Here is a 17424-nt window from a genome sequence, read left to right as displayed (position 1 = left end):
GATGTGATTTTTTATTTATTCTTTGGACATGGTTGTAGATAATCCATTGTATATTTTTTATAATTTATAGATTTTTTTTTTTTTTTATTGTATTGTAAATCTTTTACTACCATCTTCAATATTATTACATATTTTTCAGTATATTACTAATCTGTGATGTTGCTGATTATGACTAATATTTCCCTTGTCTCTTTACTCTGTTATTGATTCTAACTTGTACTTTCTACCCTTATTTTTCCTTTTAATGATTTTAACTTATAAAAATCCCCTGCATCTCTTTCTTGTGTTACTGATTCTGACTAATACTTTCTTCCCCTAAGCTGTTACTGATTCTAGCTTTTATTTAATTCCTGTATTTTCCTGTTAGTCATTTTAACTAGTAATATTTTCCCTTGTCCTTTTTTTGGATTACTAAAAAAAAACTAATTTCTTCTCCGTCCCCCCCCTCCTCCATTTTCTCATGATCATTGTGATTATGATTATGATAGGCCATAATATTGACAAAGGAATAACCGTGATACTATTGTCAAAATTATTATTACTATTATAAAGATTTTGCTGTCATTTGTGCCTAAGAACTTAATTTAGTTTATTTAAAAAAGGTAAGAATGAGAATGAATATCTTCACAAGAGGTGTGTTTGACTTGTTTCGAATATATCTTCATCAGAAATACATATATTTCTGACAAAGATATTATGAAACTGGTCAAATACATCTCTTGTACTGTGGAGATATTCATTCTCATGCATACTTTTTCTACATTAATCTAGATTTTTCAAGTAGTTTTGTTTCTGTTAAAACAAAGTTTTTCAAAAAATATTATCAGCAGTTAACAGCAACATAATGATTAAGACTAATAAATGTGTTAAACATCAAAGATCACATATCCGTACATTAAAGTAGTGGCGAAAAGGGTAAAAAATTGTTAAGGGCTAGGAAAAAGTGCTAATGCCAAAAGTTATTGAACACAATAGAATAGTTTGGTAGTGAAAAAAGGTAAATGGGGAGAGCAAATGGAGAACAGTGGGGATTTGTAAAAAGGGAAGGGGTTAAGGGCATAGGATGATTAGATCAAATGGAGAATATCTGTCTGAGGAAGGGAGAGTAGCACTGTATGAGGAACACTGCAAATCAAGCAGGTAGTATGGGTAGAATTGGTTGTTGGACAAGTAGGAAAAGAATCCAGGAAACAAGGGGAGGTGTAAACAGGAGGGGTAGTCTTTGGGGAAGTGGTAGAAATAGGAATACCAGGAGTTTAACTGTAAAAGGAATTTAACTGTAGGAGATGGGAGGGAAGCTGAGTGAAATACAGTTTTGGAATATGTAAAAAATATATATATATATATATCGTCGGCCTGCTTCCAGTCTGGTCTCGCTCTATGCAAGGCCAAATTTGAATATGAGAATTGCTACCTTAGTCGATATGGTCGGACAGATCAGGACATTCCACCAATAAGAATTTCGTTTACCGAAGCAAATCTTAAGAATATTGGTGTAGGACATACAAGCCTTTGGGAGGAATAGTCTAGCATTGTACTGCCACTGCATCTTGTCAACAAAGCAGGCGAGCAGGTCGTTTTTACAGTCTGACCAATCTGAGCTTGGGAATCGAATGTAACTGTGACAAGGCGTGAACGACTGGAACGACTGCAAAAGGAAACTGCCTGCTTGTTTTTGGAGACATTGTTGGACGAGACGGTATTGTCAGAGTAAGGGCAGTAGGGGGAACCACAAAGAATCGTACTTATATAAACCTTGGTTGGGAGGAGGACAGTAAGGATGACAGGAAAAATAAGGGGGAGGGGTAGACAAATGAAGAAGATAGTTTAGTAGATGGAGTGGAGGATGTTGGAAGAGAGTAAGGGTGAGTAATGACCTGGGTGTGTGGTTCGAAATTGATAGAGTCCCTAACAAGGAATAAAAAAAAATCTTAATTATTGGCCACTGTGTGTCTGAAATAACCAATGACCGATAAACCAAGGGAATACTAAAAAGGCCGTCATGGCCGACAGAAAGCCAGCCTCTCATCACGGTTCTCACACCTTATGAAATGGCAAAAAGTAGGGGATAAAGGATAAGGTAAGGGGGAGAAGTAAAGACCATGTAAAATTAGCTTAGGCTATGGTTGATGTCCAAGGTAGGGGTGATCCCTTGAATTAGTCTTGGGGGGGTAGGGGTGGGGGGGCGTGGGTAAATTTTTATTATGAATCTTTTTTGGCCGCATGCTTGTAGTCTACATTAAATATGATGCATTTTACTATCCCCAAGTTTACAAGATCTTTATGTTACCATTAGCTTTGATAGAGATGGTTAATGGTTAAGATAAATGTGCTAGACATCTAAGGTCATATAGCACTATAGGAAGGTATAGTAAAGGGGGATGTCAGGTGATAGTTGCTATGTGTCAACTATCTAGAATAGTGTTGAAAGGTTGAAGATGATGGTTTAGGTAAGGGAGTTAGATCAAGTGAAGGATATTTATGCGTCTGAGGAAGGAGAACAGGTTGTCGAGGCAGAAGCTGTGGGATTCTGTAAGGATGTCTGATATGTTGGGAGGTCGGTGAAGGGAGGATAGGTGTGGGAAAGCAGAGGTACGTACTGTATTAAAGCGTGGACAGGACAAGAAAATGTGTGGGACTGAAAGAGAGACGTTACATAGAGGACATAGGGGCGGGTCTGAGCGTGACATCAGATAGGCATGTGCTAGGCGAGTGTGGCCAATACGTAATCGTGCGAGGGCCGTCTCCCAACGTCTGTTTTTGTGAAATGGAGTGACCAAGAGGAGATTGATGGTTTTACGGTATGCAATTTATTGTTGTGGAGTCTTGACCAAAAAGATTGATATCGGGTATACAAGAAGGTCTTAAAGTGGGGGTAGTAATCCGTAGCTGGAATATGTGAGAAGCGTTTTTGAGGTGATGTGGACATTGCGGCATAGCGTGCAAGAGTATCTGCCTGTTCATTGCCAGGGATTCCAACATGGCTGGGTACCCAGCAAAATCTGACAGATTTGTGACGTGTGGATAGATAGAACAACCAGTTCTGGATCTTACAGACAAGGGGATTGGTCGAGTGCATAGACTTTATGAGGGTTAAAGAGTTACGGGAGTCAGTAAAAATAGTAAAAGAGGAAGAGGTGGATGAGTATATGCGTCTTAAGGCAAAAAGGAGTGCATATAGTTCTGTAGTAAGGACACTAGATTCAGGAGGGAGGGTGTATTTGAAAGTGCAATTTGGGAATGTTACTGCGAATCCAGCTCCTGAGATGGATTTGGAACCGTCAGTGTAGACATGAATGCTGGAGGAATGAATGGAGACATGGTCAAGGAAATGATTGAGAAGGATAGAGGGGGGGATATCTGATTTTGGTGGGTCAGGAAAAACAAGAGCAAATACAGGGGTTAGGTATAAGCCATGGAGGAATGGAATGGACAGACATTGGGAGAGGTCGGAGATGAGGGAAGGGGGAATAGGAGAGGAGGGTATCCATGCGTACGGGGAGAGGAGTTGGTAAACGTGGAGAAGAGGTAAAGGTATGAAGCAAGGATTGTGGAATAGTTAGTTTGGTAAGGGAAAATTGGTGAAATCGAGCATAGCATCGGAGAGAGAGAAGGGCTCGACGTCGAGAGAGGGACGGCATGCCTGATTCAGTATATAGGCTCTCAACTGGAGAGGAGCGGAAGGCGCCTAGGTCTAAGCGGAGACCGCTGTGGTAGATTGTATCAAGGTGAGCAAGAAGAGAGGTTGAGGCAGAGGAGTAGATATGGCATCCATAATCTAGAGTGGAGAGAATCAAGGTAACATGAAGATAGAGGAGAGTTTTGCGATCTGAGCCCCAGGAGATATGTGAAAGAGTTTGTAAGATTCGGAGGCGACTTTGAGCCTTTTCTGTGATATACAAGATATGGTCTCGCCTGGACAATTTGGAATCAAATATAACGCCTAGGAATTTGCCAGAAGAACGGTATTGGAGTAGAGCATTATATAAGAAGAGTGGAGGTTTGGGGACCGTACGTGAGCGAGAGAAAAGGATGGGGAAAGATTTAGAGGTAGAGAAGCGAAAACCATGGATGGCGGCCCAAGAAGTTACTGATGTTATTGCAGACTGAAGGAATTGACAGAGATCTGGTATGGATGTGCCAGATGCATAGATGGTTAAGTCATCAACATACAGTGATGCTCGGGCTCCTGGTGGTAGGACTGAGACTATGTCATTTACAGCAAGAAAGAATAAAGTGGTACTAAGCACACTTCCTTGTGGGACGCCTTCGAATTGAGGAAAGGATGATGACGTTGAAGAGGCAATCTTGACCTGAAAAGTATCGATATCGATGAGAAATCTTACGACCTTTATTTGAGCAGCTGAGACACTGAACTCAACTTTATTAGTGACTAATAGTGTATTATTATACAATTGTTTTTCTTCGTTTTTTTAAATAATATATAGTGTTGTGAATGGATTTACATTTTTTTCAATTTTCAGTAATTCTTGGTCCATGTAATGAAATTATCAATCTGGGCTATTGGAGATTTCAACCTTTCATCGGTTATCTTTTGCTTGGTGTAATGAATTTACCCTACTCCAGAATTGTTCCTTGTACTTCATTCTTATCGTATGCTGCGAATTATAGTGTATAGCAGCAGCCTCAAGAATATTTATAAAACCAGTATTTCACGCGCATTGCATCAGATCGATCAAATGCCATTTTTCCAATCGCCGTGGAATTTAGATGGAGGGAGAGAGGGAAGACAAGGACGAGGGTACAGACGATAAAGGAAGGGAAGGGGGAAGGGGGGCAGGGGTTCAGAAGCGGGAGGGAGAATGAATACGAGGGTACAGGAAGAGGGAGGTTAAATGGTTAATGGTTAAAAGCTAAATAAATGTGCTAGACATCTAAGGTCATATAGCACTATAAGAAGGTATAGTAAAGGGTGATGTCAGGTGATAGTTGCTATGCATCAACTATCTAGAGTAATGTTGGAAAGTTGAAGATGGGTAAGGGGGTTGATGAGGGAAAGGGGGAGGGAGGGAGAACGAGGACGTGGGTATGGGTAGGGAGAGAGAAGGAAAGACGGATGAAAACGAGGACGGTGGTAGAGGAAGAGGGGTGAAGGAAGACGAGGACTTGAGGGGAAGATGAATGGTTAATGGTTAAAAGCAAAAATAAGTGTGCTAGACATCCAAGGTCATATAGCACTATAGAAAAGTATATTGAGAGGGGTGAAGGGTGATAGTTGCTATCATAAATATCTAGAGTGATATTTAAAAGGTTAAAGTTGCTGTGTGAATGGGCTATGGTGGGGTTTAGTTAAGGGAATTACACAGCGTTCTGCGTGTATCCAGGTGGGAGTGGAAAATATACGTTTAGTAGTTGTTGAGGGGGTGGGTTGTGTTGTGAGGAAGTGGTGTAGGGGGAATATGAGGCGGCTGGGTGTCGTGTAAGAGGGTGGGAAGGTAGGGATAGAGATGGTTAATGAAAATAACAAAAATGTACTAGACACCAAAGGTACCACGATTTATCACTAATTTTTCTATTACTATTCATAAAGTAGGTTAAACCATGTGTGTTCGACATCAAATAAACACAGCATTATGGTTAAATACCGTGGTGAAAAGGGTAAAATGTTGAACACCTTTTATCCTAATCGTTAAAGGTTACAAAGTATGGTAGTGGAAAGGGTAGCGGGGGAGCAAATGAAGTAATACGGACAGATTATATATATATATTTTTTTTGCTTTAACCATTAAGGTCATGTAACAGGTGTTAAAGGGAGTAAGCCGACGGGATGGAGAGTATGTGAGGTTCGAAATGTTGGAGTAGAAAAAAAAGCCGCGTAATGAGAATTGGTCAAGTTGTTAATTTAAATGCTGTTGAACGTTTTTGAAATTACTTAGGAGCAATCCGTTTCAGCCACAGGTATTATTCTTCAATGTTAAATTGCATCAATACAACAGACATCTTAAAGGATACTAATAAAACTATCATAGTGATCATACGTCTTATTAGTTAAAACATGAAATGCAGTCAGGAATGAGTCGACGACTAACAAAGCAATAAACTTTTTAATCCTTTTCATTTATATGTTGGTTACACTGGAATATGGCTTCGTGTGCAAGAGATGTCAAGTGATGCAATATTTGTTTGTGCGGTTCATATTCATGAATATTTCAGTACAACAAAATACACCAAGCAACTACAGAGCGGCAAGACGTGTTCACTCCAAGGTTTTACAATGCCAGGGTTGTGAAAAGGATAAAGAATATCAATGTTGTTTTCTGTATTATTTATATAAATTTACATTATCACTGGAATTCTGTACAACAGAAGTTACTCCAGATTCTCGGAGTACCCCTAAAATATTGTTTTGCCATAGTCTAAGAACACGACCACTTGGCCCTTACTTTGCAACAAAGAGAACATGGATATTTCTTTCCAGAGCCCTGTACACATGTTATAATACCCCACAATTATATTTCCTCCTTAGCTGGCCTGGGCAGCCAACTGTTCTGCCTTTTCAATGACATCCTCAATACTTCCTTGCATGTAGAAGGCAGCTTCAGGGAGGTCATCGTACTTGCCAGCCAGAATTTCCTTGAAGCTCTGTAAAAAGAGGGACACGTAAAAATAAAATAAAATAATATTAATAACAACAATGTGCGTCTTTATTTCTATGGCACAATTTAAAACATTGAGGTAACAGTAGTACTTACCCTGATGGTATCAGGCAGGGAAACGAACTTTCCAGAGTAGCCAGTAAACACCTCAGCCACTTGGAAAGGCTGTGACAGGAACTTCTGGATCTTACGTGCACGGGCGACTGTGAGCTTGTCCTCCTCAGACAATTCATCCATACCCAAGATAGCAATAATATCCTGGAGCGACTTATGATCCTGCAAAGACAAGGCAAACCGTCTGTTGTCTCCTAATTTGACAAGCATCGTAAATACTAGTAGTTTTGTAATGACTCGTGCACATGTTCAGCAGCTCCTTTTACTTTGGGAAGGAAAAAAATAAAACTCAAGAAACATTCTTACCTGAAGAATCTTCTGCACACTACGGGCAACATTGTAATGTTCGTGTCCGATGATGTTGGCGTCCATGATACGGGAGATGGAATCGAGAGGATCCACAGCAGGGTAAATACCCAACTCGGCAATACCACGAGACAACACAGTAGTAGCGTCCAAGTGAGCGAAGGTGGTGGCTGGGGCAGGATCAGTCAAGTCATCAGCAGGTACATAGATGGCCTGCACAGAGGTAATTGATCCCTTCTTGGTGGTAGTAATTCTTTCCTGCATGCTACCCATGTCAGTGGCCAGAGTAGGCTGGTAACCTACAGCAGATGGGATACGACCCAGCAGGGCAGACACCTCAGAACCAGCTTGTGTGAAGCGGAAAATGTTGTCAATGAAGAGCAGCACATCTTGACCTTCCTGATCACGGAAGTACTCGGCCACAGTCAGACCAGTCAGGGCGACACGGGCACGGGCACCTGGGGGCTCGTTCATCTGACCGTACACGAGAGATACCTTGGAGGTATCATCCTTCAGAGAGATGACACCAGACTCAATCATCTCGTGGTACAGATCGTTACCCTCACGGGTGCGCTCTCCCACACCAGCAAATACTGAGTAACCACCGTGAGCCTTGGCAACGTTGTTAATCAGTTCCATGATAAGTACAGTCTTTCCGACACCAGCACCACCGAACAGACCTGGGGGAGGGAAAGAAAGGGGGGTGTTACATCAATTCAACATTTCAATTATTTTACTAATTCCTGAAGTTTTAGCAAGGCTCCAAAAAATAAATATACTTACCAATCTTTCCTCCCTTGGAGTATGGGGCCAAGAGGTCGACCACCTTGATGCCAGTTACGAGAATCTCCTGCTCGACAGACATCTCAACGAAGTCGGGAGCCTCAGCATGAATAGCAGAGAAGTGTTCAGTGGGAATGGGGCCACGTTCATCAATGGGCTCACCTGAAAAATAATATAAAATCTGATCAGACTGAGCTAGAACCCATGATCAAATTTCCAATGCTAAGCACACATGCATAATCAATTTAGGAAGAGGTTACTGAATCACAGGTTCAAAGGCATTTCCATAAATTAAGTAAGTTTATATTTCACCTATTGTATCAAAATCCTACTTACCAATCACATTGATAATGCGGCCAAGAGTACCAGGACCAACAGGGATGGAGATGGGGCTTCCAGTATCAACGACAGCATTACCACGGATGAGACCCTCAGTACCATCCATAGCAATGGTGCGGACAGTGTTCTCACCTGTAGAATATTATCAGACCTAATGAAGTGAACAGCATCAATGGCCTGATGGCCATAAAGCAAAAACAAGTTTTCACTTTCTTGACAAACCTGTAGCAAAAAATGGCAATTTTATTGTGGAAAGAGGACTCATGTAAACTATTCAAAAAATCTACTTCAGCACCCACAGGGACAATGAAAAAATTGAAAATCTAACTTACCAAGATGCTGAGCAACCTCAAGCACCAGCCTTGGGGAGCGGTTGGCAACCTCAAGAGCATTGAGAATAGGGGGGAGCTCTCCATCGAACTGGACGTCCACCACAGCACCAATGACAGCTACTACACTGCCATTGGCCACACCAGTCTGGGTGGCAGCCTCAGCCTTGGCAGCATAGTTGCGCTCTGGAAAGAGGCAGATACATAGGTTTAATTATACAGGTGATATCTTAAAATTAAGAATAATTCAGGAGCTTCATTATCAGCATAATGCATATGCCACGCAAAACCTTAACTATCATCATTTACAGCTTAAAACTTAATACAAGTATTATGTAAACTTGCTAAATCTTTATGTAAGCATCCTTGCCCTGGTTCCAAAGGACATTACAAGCATTTATAAAGTGTATACCTCTTGCCTACACTTCATGATCCTACCAGAAAAGTTCAGCCACAATATACAAATTTATATAGATTGGTTTACGTTTCAACTTAGCATGTACAGGAGGCAACTTGGGTTATAAATCAAGAGAAGATCAAATAATTACTATTGTTTTGGGGGATATTGTTAGTAGCAATACCATTAATGCAGTTGCTTACCCACTATGTCAATAAAGGCCTCCTGCTGGCTGCAATTATGCTGGACTAGCAATTCTGTCTACAGCATTATACAATATACCTTGAAAATTGTAATGTATTGAATACAAGGCGCTCACCTTTCCCTTCCGTGGACTCCTATTGCTTATTTTGCCAAGGTGCTTCCCCCATTCTAAGAGATTATTTTAATTTTCCCAGAACCTGCCCATTTCTTATGAGAATTTTATTTGAAAAGCTACATCACATTCACTGGTTTTAATTTGCACTAGCCTACAATGTGACAGTAGAAGATATAGGAAAAATATATGGGTTATATTACGAAATATTTAAGCATTTGGTCAAGACTGTAAACCCCTTCTGCTCTATGCCCCCACCCATTACATAATTACTGGCAAGATAGAGCTTAAGTGCTTAGACATGATACATTGACTTGGTTCAGGTGCAGTATGAAATACCCCTCACTGAGCAACTGCCCAAAGGGTATATACCCCCCAATACCCCTTGAAAATATGGTCTCCATCTTGGTATGACCGGTATGATAGAGCTGAACCTCAGAAGTCAAGTGGACGGCACTTACCTTGAAAATTTCCTTAATTTGTAACATTACCATTCACGTCTATGGACTGTAATCTTCAAATTTGTTTTCCTTTGGTGTGTAATGTGTAATTTAAACTCATCATTTAGACTATTTGTTGTATTTATTACCTTCCCTACAATATATTACACATTTTACCTATTTGTTGTATTAGCTTCCCTACAATATATTACACAACCTATCAGATTTTAACCTAGCCAGAAAATTCTCTCCATTTAAAATGAATTACCAGACCTACCCAACTTCCTCGATGACTTGTATCTCCACTATTCACATTAGTAAGCTTCAAAAATTGCCAAAAGTTTAAATTAAAAATCTACTGCCTCGTCGTTATGTACGGTTCTGGACTGCAATAATGGACGGTCGATTTGTTGCGTCTAACTATTCACCATTGAACTAGACAACCGACTATGCGTAATTTCATTTACTTTATTTGAAATGCAGAAAGGTGCAATAAAGGGGGTATAGAGGGTCAATTTTTCTTAAAATTCTGTTCAATGACCTATTGCGCTGCTGACCCGCCGGCCCAAACATGGCGGCTGCGATCAGCTGATGATGTGTTTATGGGCTGATAGCGTAGACTCAGGACACTTTAAATCCAGTGACATGACTTTCATTACATTCTGTGTTACAGATAATATCCTCAACTTGCGTTTACCAGAACAGGTAAAACGCTTTAACTCTGAATTCACCGAAAGTCTTGTGATCGGCCGGCCGCCATCACCAACCGGCGAGACCGGCGGACGAGACAAGAGGTAGCTCAAGTTTTCTCAAAAATCCCCTAACAACCAAACTTTCGAATTACTTACGGCAGGTGTAGAGCGCTGGAAGAGTCTTGGAGCCTACATTTTGCAGGCCCTTGGAGACGACAGCAGGCTTCGCTGCCTTTAGGATGGTGGAGCAAGCGCGCTGTGCAGCTCCCAACATGATGCCTGGCGGAGGAGACTGAGAAGGGAGGGAGACGAGCGCCCGAGAAAGACCCGTTCGGGTTTGCTCGGCTCGTCTCGGCTTTTAGTTGTCGCACGCCGCAATATGGGCGACTTTGGTACCTTTGTTGGGGTTTATATACAATAAATTAGGTTTTATGTAGCATTAGATTAATAAAACGATGCATTAAGATTAGTTATTATATTCCTTTGGTGCCTGTTCTTTAAGAATTAAGTTAAGCGAAATGCATGTAAAAAATTAATACTAGGGAAGTAGAAATCAGCTGTTCCCGAGTAAGTTTCCAGCGTTCTGATTGGTCGACGACCGACAGGACGGCCATGTTATTAAGAGAGCGCAAGCGCGTCAAGAGCAGACGACACACCGGCAAAATGTTGTTGCGTTCGCGACGGAACTTTTAGGCAATTTATTGAGAAATATTATCATAAAGATGGACCATAAATTGAAATACAACAGTTTATTTTGAATCATATAATTATTTTCTATATTGACTGAATGTATACTATACCTACATCTTTCGATTTCATTTAATACACCTGTTACATGATTTCCTAAAGGCACAATGTATATCCGGTGATGTAATAAAAATCTGAGTTCGCAAACCGGCTTCAGAATAGTTTGTGAGGAAATGTATTTCTTAAAATCCATTCCCGCAAATATTGGCATCATTCTGATAACTTTGTTATAGATTTATCTTAAAATCATGCTCATGTTGGTATATTGTTCTTGTCTGCTTTCTATTCAATACTGTAGTTTTTTAAAAGTAAATAATTAATTTTTATTTAGTTTACTATTGTTCTCATGCTAATAATGGTAACCATCGGTAGTGATCTCAGTGTACTACTACTAGTACAATAAAGTTGATTATTGTTTCAAAAGTGTTCTCATCTTAAAAGCTTTAATTATTGCATTAACAATTATTATCATTATTCTTACATCTCAATGCATTCAGGGCCATTAAGCTCATTATACTTTCTTCTGAGACGGAAAGATTAATTTGTTGTCGTCTTAATCTTAATTTTAAATAGATCCGTCTCTCTCATTATGAATCCACTACCTAACCTCAGTCACTTTCATCAGTATGGACAGCACCTAAATCAGTTATGCCGGTCGCTACCATCCTCTCCCTGTCTAATAATAAACAAAATACAGTAACACAGCCTAAAATATAATCAGAACAATTGATATAAAAATATAACGAGATAACAAGACATTGTGAATACGAAAGCAGATACGAAAGGGAAAGGGTGTTGCTGAGACGTGCCAACAGCACATGACTCTGGCCCCTTCGCTGCCAAGAAGGACGGAAGAGATGACGTTTAACCGGCTGTGCGACTTTTATATACATAACCGGGTGCTTACTTCAATATTGTGTCAAATTCCATAGACGGAAAGGAACAGGGCGATTATTTTTGTTTGATTTCCTTGAACTATTCTTCTCCTTCATCTCATATAAATTGTATGTTGTCAATACCTTAATCTGATAACGTATACATTATAAAAACTATGCACTATAGTCCCAAAACTTTGTACGAGTTTGCAGTACATTCGATTTTCTCATGAAAGACATGGATATTAAACTTTTGTTTGATATCTGCAGTTTATTATATCTGCAGGGTAGAGCCATAATTCATACATTCTTCAACCCCAAAGGCAATGTGATTTTCCGGTTTTGGAAAAAAGGCGAAGAAAGTGTTTGTATATTCCAAATGGAGATACTTGGTGGTCAGTACAATATAGGCTCCGCAAAGGGTAGAGGTAGGTTAATGAGTTTGTCTAAATGTGTTACACGTCAGAAATTGTATAGAAATTTAGGATAGTTTGGTATTGAAAAGGCTTAAGATCAGGGGGAAGTATCAGGAGGAATGTCAGGTGGGGGAGGGTTAAATGGTTAATGGTTAAAAGCAAAATAAATGCTTGACATCTAAGGTCATGTAGTTGCTATGCGTCAACTATCTAGAGTAATATTGAAAAGGTTAAAGATGGGTATAGGAGTCGGTGTGAATGGGTTACGGTGGGGTTAGGCAAGGGGATTAGATCAAGTGAAAGATATGTATGCATCAGAGGAAGGAGAACAGGTTGTCAAAGCAGAAAGTGTAGGAATCTAAGTTTGTCAGATAGGTTGGGAGGTCGGCGAAGGGACGATAAGTGGGGGAAAGCAGAGGTGCGGGCTGTAGCAATGCGTGGAGAGGACAACAGAATGCGTGGAACAAAGAGGGACATTGCATAGGGTACATAGGGGCCGATCAAAACGTGACATTAGATGGGCGTGTTAGACGGGTGTGGCTTCTAGGGAAGGGGGGAGGGGCATCTAGGGAAGAGCACTGTGGTGGTAACAGGGTTACGCGTCTATTCAAGAGGGAAGTAAAAGATAGAACAGGAAGGGAGGTGTTAAAAGTTTAATAATGTAATTAGTGCTCTCAAACCAAAACTAAAAAAATTGTTGTCAAAAGGCATTCGATATCTTTTGAGCACGGTAGAGCGTTCTTTATATTTCTCATGGAAAGCCCAAACCATTTTTATTAGGTTCAACCTGTGGTTGTGCTGATCAGTGGAAGAATAAAAGCTTTGTGACAAGATATTTAACCAAATAGTCAATCAATATTATCACTTACAATACTTTCTCATTCACATCGCAAGCAGCATTAAATCTATTGTATTTTGATTTGCAAAACAGATCGAGATAATTAGCTCCAATGGCAGACGAGCATGCATATAGTCTTGCGCTGGCACTTCTTTTCTAGGCTAATACATTTTAACTTTCATTGCATTTTTCCCCCCACTCATTAAAATAAGTGCTAGATTGTAAACTCAATAGGTGAAGCCAACAAAATATTGCAAAATCTAATCAAGCACGTGCTTTTAATTTGCACTACAATTCTTGTTCATATACATTTTGGTCTAACCTGTTGCAGATTTTGCACAGACTGATATAGAAAACCATCAAATTGGTCATGAACATGGATATGGTCAAGGAAAACGGAAGCAAGTCTTTCAAAAAGTTTTTATTGCACTTTCTCCACAGATGTTGGCTGGCAGGAATATTCACCTTCACCTCCCAGTATTCCTGTTGGAAATAAAGAGGCAGAACAATGTATAATTCATGCATTTTAAAAGTATATTTCTATCAAAACTTACAATATCAGTGAGATTCTTTCCTCATAAATATTCGGTCCCGAAAGATAAAGTGCATCATGTTGAAATATTTAAGCAGTGGTATATTTCAGAATAGCTTAAAATTGCATACCATTCTTGCAGTCCTTCAAGCTCTTTTGTAGGAGAGCCTTTATCCAGAAAGGCTATCTTCTATCATAACTGCAAAGAAAGGGAATATAGGTCTTAATAGCAGAGGTGGAAGATTCCTACTTTAATAATTTTGAGCCTGAGGAGGAACAATCAGGAAGGGAAAAAGTCAATTAGGAGATTGGATTGGTTAAAAAGGTATATTTACAATGTATCTTAGGCGACTATTCCATCCACGTGGAGTCAGAATCTAAGTATTAATTTGAAATATACACCTAGGGATGTGGAAAGAAATAGGTCAAGTAAAAACACAACCTTTGTACGACTTTCAAAATTTACGACTGTATGAAAACAACAACTCCAGACCCCCAAAGAGTCTAGAATCGGTTGCATTCTAAGTTTTCTACCTCCTGGAAATATACAACAATGTTTGTGGAACAGAGCTGTGGTAAGCAAAAGGAGGCAAGTCCTTTAATCAAAGCAGAACTGAATTCTAGTCCATGTCATATATACAAAAAAAATTACAAGATATGCTACAAACCTCTTTTATGGGTGCATCCAACTCTCACCGTTTAAATCCAGCCTTAGGATCTGCAAGAAAGGTTTCAATGAAATTCATGTTCAGGGAAAATTTATATACAACCATATTTTAAAGTACTTATCAGTGGAAGAGTGTCCTCAAAATTTGTAGGTCCCGAAAGATATGAAACATCATGGTAAATTTAATAAACTAATTTTTTTGATCAAGATATACCAAATTTGTAAAAAAACAAAATGGTCCAAAATAGACAATAATCTATTCCATATTATATCTCCAAATATTGAAGTGAAATGCTACAAACCTCTTTTGCAAGCACATCCAAGTCACTCTGTTGAAAGTCAGCCTCAATTCCTGCAAGAAAAGTTTCAATGAAATTCATGTTCTGGGGAAATTTATATACAATCATATTTTAAAGTACTTATCAGTGGAAGAGTGTCCTCAAAATTTGTAGGTCCCGAAAGATATGAAACATCATGGTAAGGCAAATACACAGGTTATTAGGTCCAATTCAATTACACTGCCAAAATCAATCAAAATTGCCCAAAGTAGACTTGACAATCTATTCTATGTTACATCTTCAAAATTTGGAGATATGCTACAAACCTTTTCCAAGCACATCCAAGTCATTTGACCGCTGAAGGCCAGCCTCAATACCTGCAAGGAAAGCTTCAATGAAATTCATGATCTTCGAGAATATACAATAACATTTCAAAATACTAATCAGTGGAAGAGTGTCCTCAAAATTTATAGGTCCCGAAAGATATGAAACATCATAGTAAAGCTGATAGAAAGATAATTAAAGTTACTTAGACTCAAATTAAAACCAACCTAAATTCCACACATACCTATTAGGCTGCTTGACAAGAGGATTTCATTTCTGCCCTTCGACATAACTGAAAAAAGAAAAAAAACATTACTTGATGCACAAAAAAAAACTCTATAAAACATTTTTTCCCTTTTCTTTTCAGTAAAGATCTTCTTTCATAATATTCAGTCCCGTCTTGAAATTATCATCATGTTAGATAAAATCTTGATCTAGAAATATACATACCTACAAAGTTATTTCTCAAATCAGCAGTTCAGCCTCCCATTGTAATCGAAGTACCTGGGGAGGGGGAAAATCTTATAATATTTTTGCAAAGAACTACAATACGAAGCTTTCAGTCCCGATCTTTCAGAAAGAAACTTTCATTCATTTAGATCAGTCCCGTCTTGAAATGTTCATCATAAAAACAGTATTGCAAAGTACAAGAAAAGCTAAATCTTTAATACATACCAGCATTAGCTTCCTTTAACCTCATCTTCATAAAGTTCAGACAAATCTATCCATATCTGAAATAAGAAGTAAAGTCAGGGAGAGGAAAAAAATAACCTATATTTGAAAGCAAATAAAATAAATAAAATAAAATGTTCAATGGGGTTTGCAAAACATTTGGCCAGGTCTTTTGGGTCTTTTCCTACTATCAATTCACAGAAGTTTCCAAATACATTTGTTTCTTTAGTTTGTGCAACTGTTGAGAACTGGCCATCAAGGAAAAAGGCAAGGCACCATTAACTCATGAAATGCTGTGGACTCTAAATTTCATAATACAACAAAGAAAACAAAGTGACGTACATTCTGGCTGGAGGAAATAAGTTGACTACCCTTACAATTTAATGTCAAAAACAGCTATTTTTAAGTTCGATCTCAGCTGAATACAGAGTTATATTGGCCTTTTTCAGTAGACAAGGCCATTGTAGCCCAAATCAAAAATTGAATACATTCATATCTTATCAGATATTTGGATATAATCAAAAGGATTCAATGTAGTTCTTTTAGCTGTAATGCCTACTTCCACTAATCCAATAAATGCAGAAAGAAACTATTTCAACCCTGCTAAAGTGTTAAATGCAAATGATTCTGAAACTCCCAAGAGACCCGAAACAAGACTACAGATGGATATCAATTTTTTGTTTATTGGTATATCTTGCAAGGAAGTTGGTATTCCTAGTCTCCACTGAATACAAATGAATACTACCCAGGAAAAGGAACATATTCATACTGCATTACCATCTAATTAATAACACGAGCAATGAAGACGTGTAAACAGAAATGCCTCTCGCCTGCCCACGTGGGTACCGGCCGCAGAATCACTAAAGCATTCTATCCAACAAAATAAAACTTGCAATAAAAGATTAACTAACGTATCATAACAAATACTGATGGTCATCAACTTACTCTGTTCATTGGATCCCTATGTTCGTCACGTGGGCCAGAAAGCCACGATATCTTGAGAGCGGCGAACCTCCATGACTTTCCATGGCGGACGTTGAGAGGCGATGGGCGGGCGAGCAGACGGAGGGCCATAATATCCCTTCGTTTTTAAGGATATTTTTTGAGATTGTTATTCTGGGGTTCTTTACTCTGTGTTTATTGATTTTTCTGCTAAAAAATATTTTTTTTGCAAGAGCTTTTATTGCTTTTGTTGTTGTTTTTTGTTATTTTTATTTTTCCGATTTTGTTTAATGGAAAAAATATGCCGATAGCATTTCATAAATAAATATCTCGAATATCTTTTTTTCATTTTTTATTTTAAACATCTGTATGTATTTCTTTTAAATCTTTATTCAACTCTTATTGATTTATTATTTTTTGAATGAAGAAAAATATTTTGCATTGCTGTTTCTAAATTTGAATGGTAATGCCTTACGTATTTGCGGACTTTTTGGAGTTTTTAGTTATTCCGGCTGTATTCTTTAGTTTCATAATATATTTATTTATCAATTTCTTTACATATGCATGTCTTTCAATTCTGTATACTCCATCTGCTATTTCCATTTAAATGTCAGGAATATCGATTTGGATAAATTCGTGTATGATTCATAATATTTTGTAATAAATTATGCTAAATTTTACATTTTGTTTATGTTATTCCGGCTGTATTCTTTAGTTTCATAATATATTTATTTATCAATTTCTTTACATATGCATGTCTTTTAATTCTGTATACTCCATCTCTTATTTCCATTTTAATG

At 38.6% G+C, this 17424-nt stretch overlaps 1 protein-coding gene and 1 long non-coding RNA gene across 2 annotated transcripts; both read right to left on the bottom strand.

Moving 5' to 3' along the window:
- Positions 1-6271: 6271 nt before the first annotated feature.
- ATPsynbeta (ATP synthase, beta subunit) lies at positions 6272-10650 on the bottom strand. Its single transcript, XM_027382549.2, has 7 exons — positions 10490-10650; positions 8492-8674; positions 8157-8291; positions 7821-7982; positions 7038-7717; positions 6714-6893; positions 6272-6603 (listed from the first exon to the last, which is right to left on the bottom strand). The coding sequence occupies exons 1-7, from the start codon at positions 10605-10607 to the stop codon at positions 6484-6486; spliced, it is 1578 nt and encodes a 525-aa protein (XP_027238350.2). The 5' UTR covers positions 10608-10650; the 3' UTR covers positions 6272-6483.
- A 2964-nt stretch (positions 10651-13614) lies between these two features.
- Positions 13615-16753, bottom strand: LOC113829386 (uncharacterized). The gene is made up of 9 exons (XR_011398135.1): positions 16628-16753; positions 15686-15741; positions 15461-15514; positions 15255-15302; positions 15013-15063; positions 14711-14760; positions 14410-14459; positions 13873-13940; positions 13615-13692 (listed from the first exon to the last, which is right to left on the bottom strand). It is a non-coding gene; the product is annotated as an uncharacterized lncRNA (long non-coding RNA).
- Positions 16754-17424: the final 671 nt, after the last annotated feature.

The sequence above is a fragment of the Penaeus vannamei genome, chromosome 35 (genome assembly GCF_042767895.1).
Source record: "Penaeus vannamei isolate JL-2024 chromosome 35, ASM4276789v1, whole genome shotgun sequence".
NCBI lineage: Eukaryota > Metazoa > Arthropoda > Malacostraca > Decapoda > Penaeidae > Penaeus > Penaeus vannamei.
This window is presented reverse-complemented; position numbering and strand designations above follow the sequence as displayed.

Bases quoted from the DNA above. Each gene is read 5' to 3' on its own strand.
- ATPsynbeta (XM_027382549.2), bottom strand. From the start codon at position 10,607: ATGTTGGGAGCTGCACAGCGCGCTTGCTCCACCATCCTAAAGGCAGCG. The intron at 8,292-8,491 runs GTAAGTTAGATT...AATATTCTACAG, and splicing joins TGAGGTTGCTCAGCATCTTG to GTGAGAACACTGTCCGCACC. The intron at 6,894-7,037 runs GTAAGAATGTTT...TTGTCTTTGCAG, and splicing joins GTGTGCAGAAGATTCTTCAG to GATCATAAGTCGCTCCAGGA.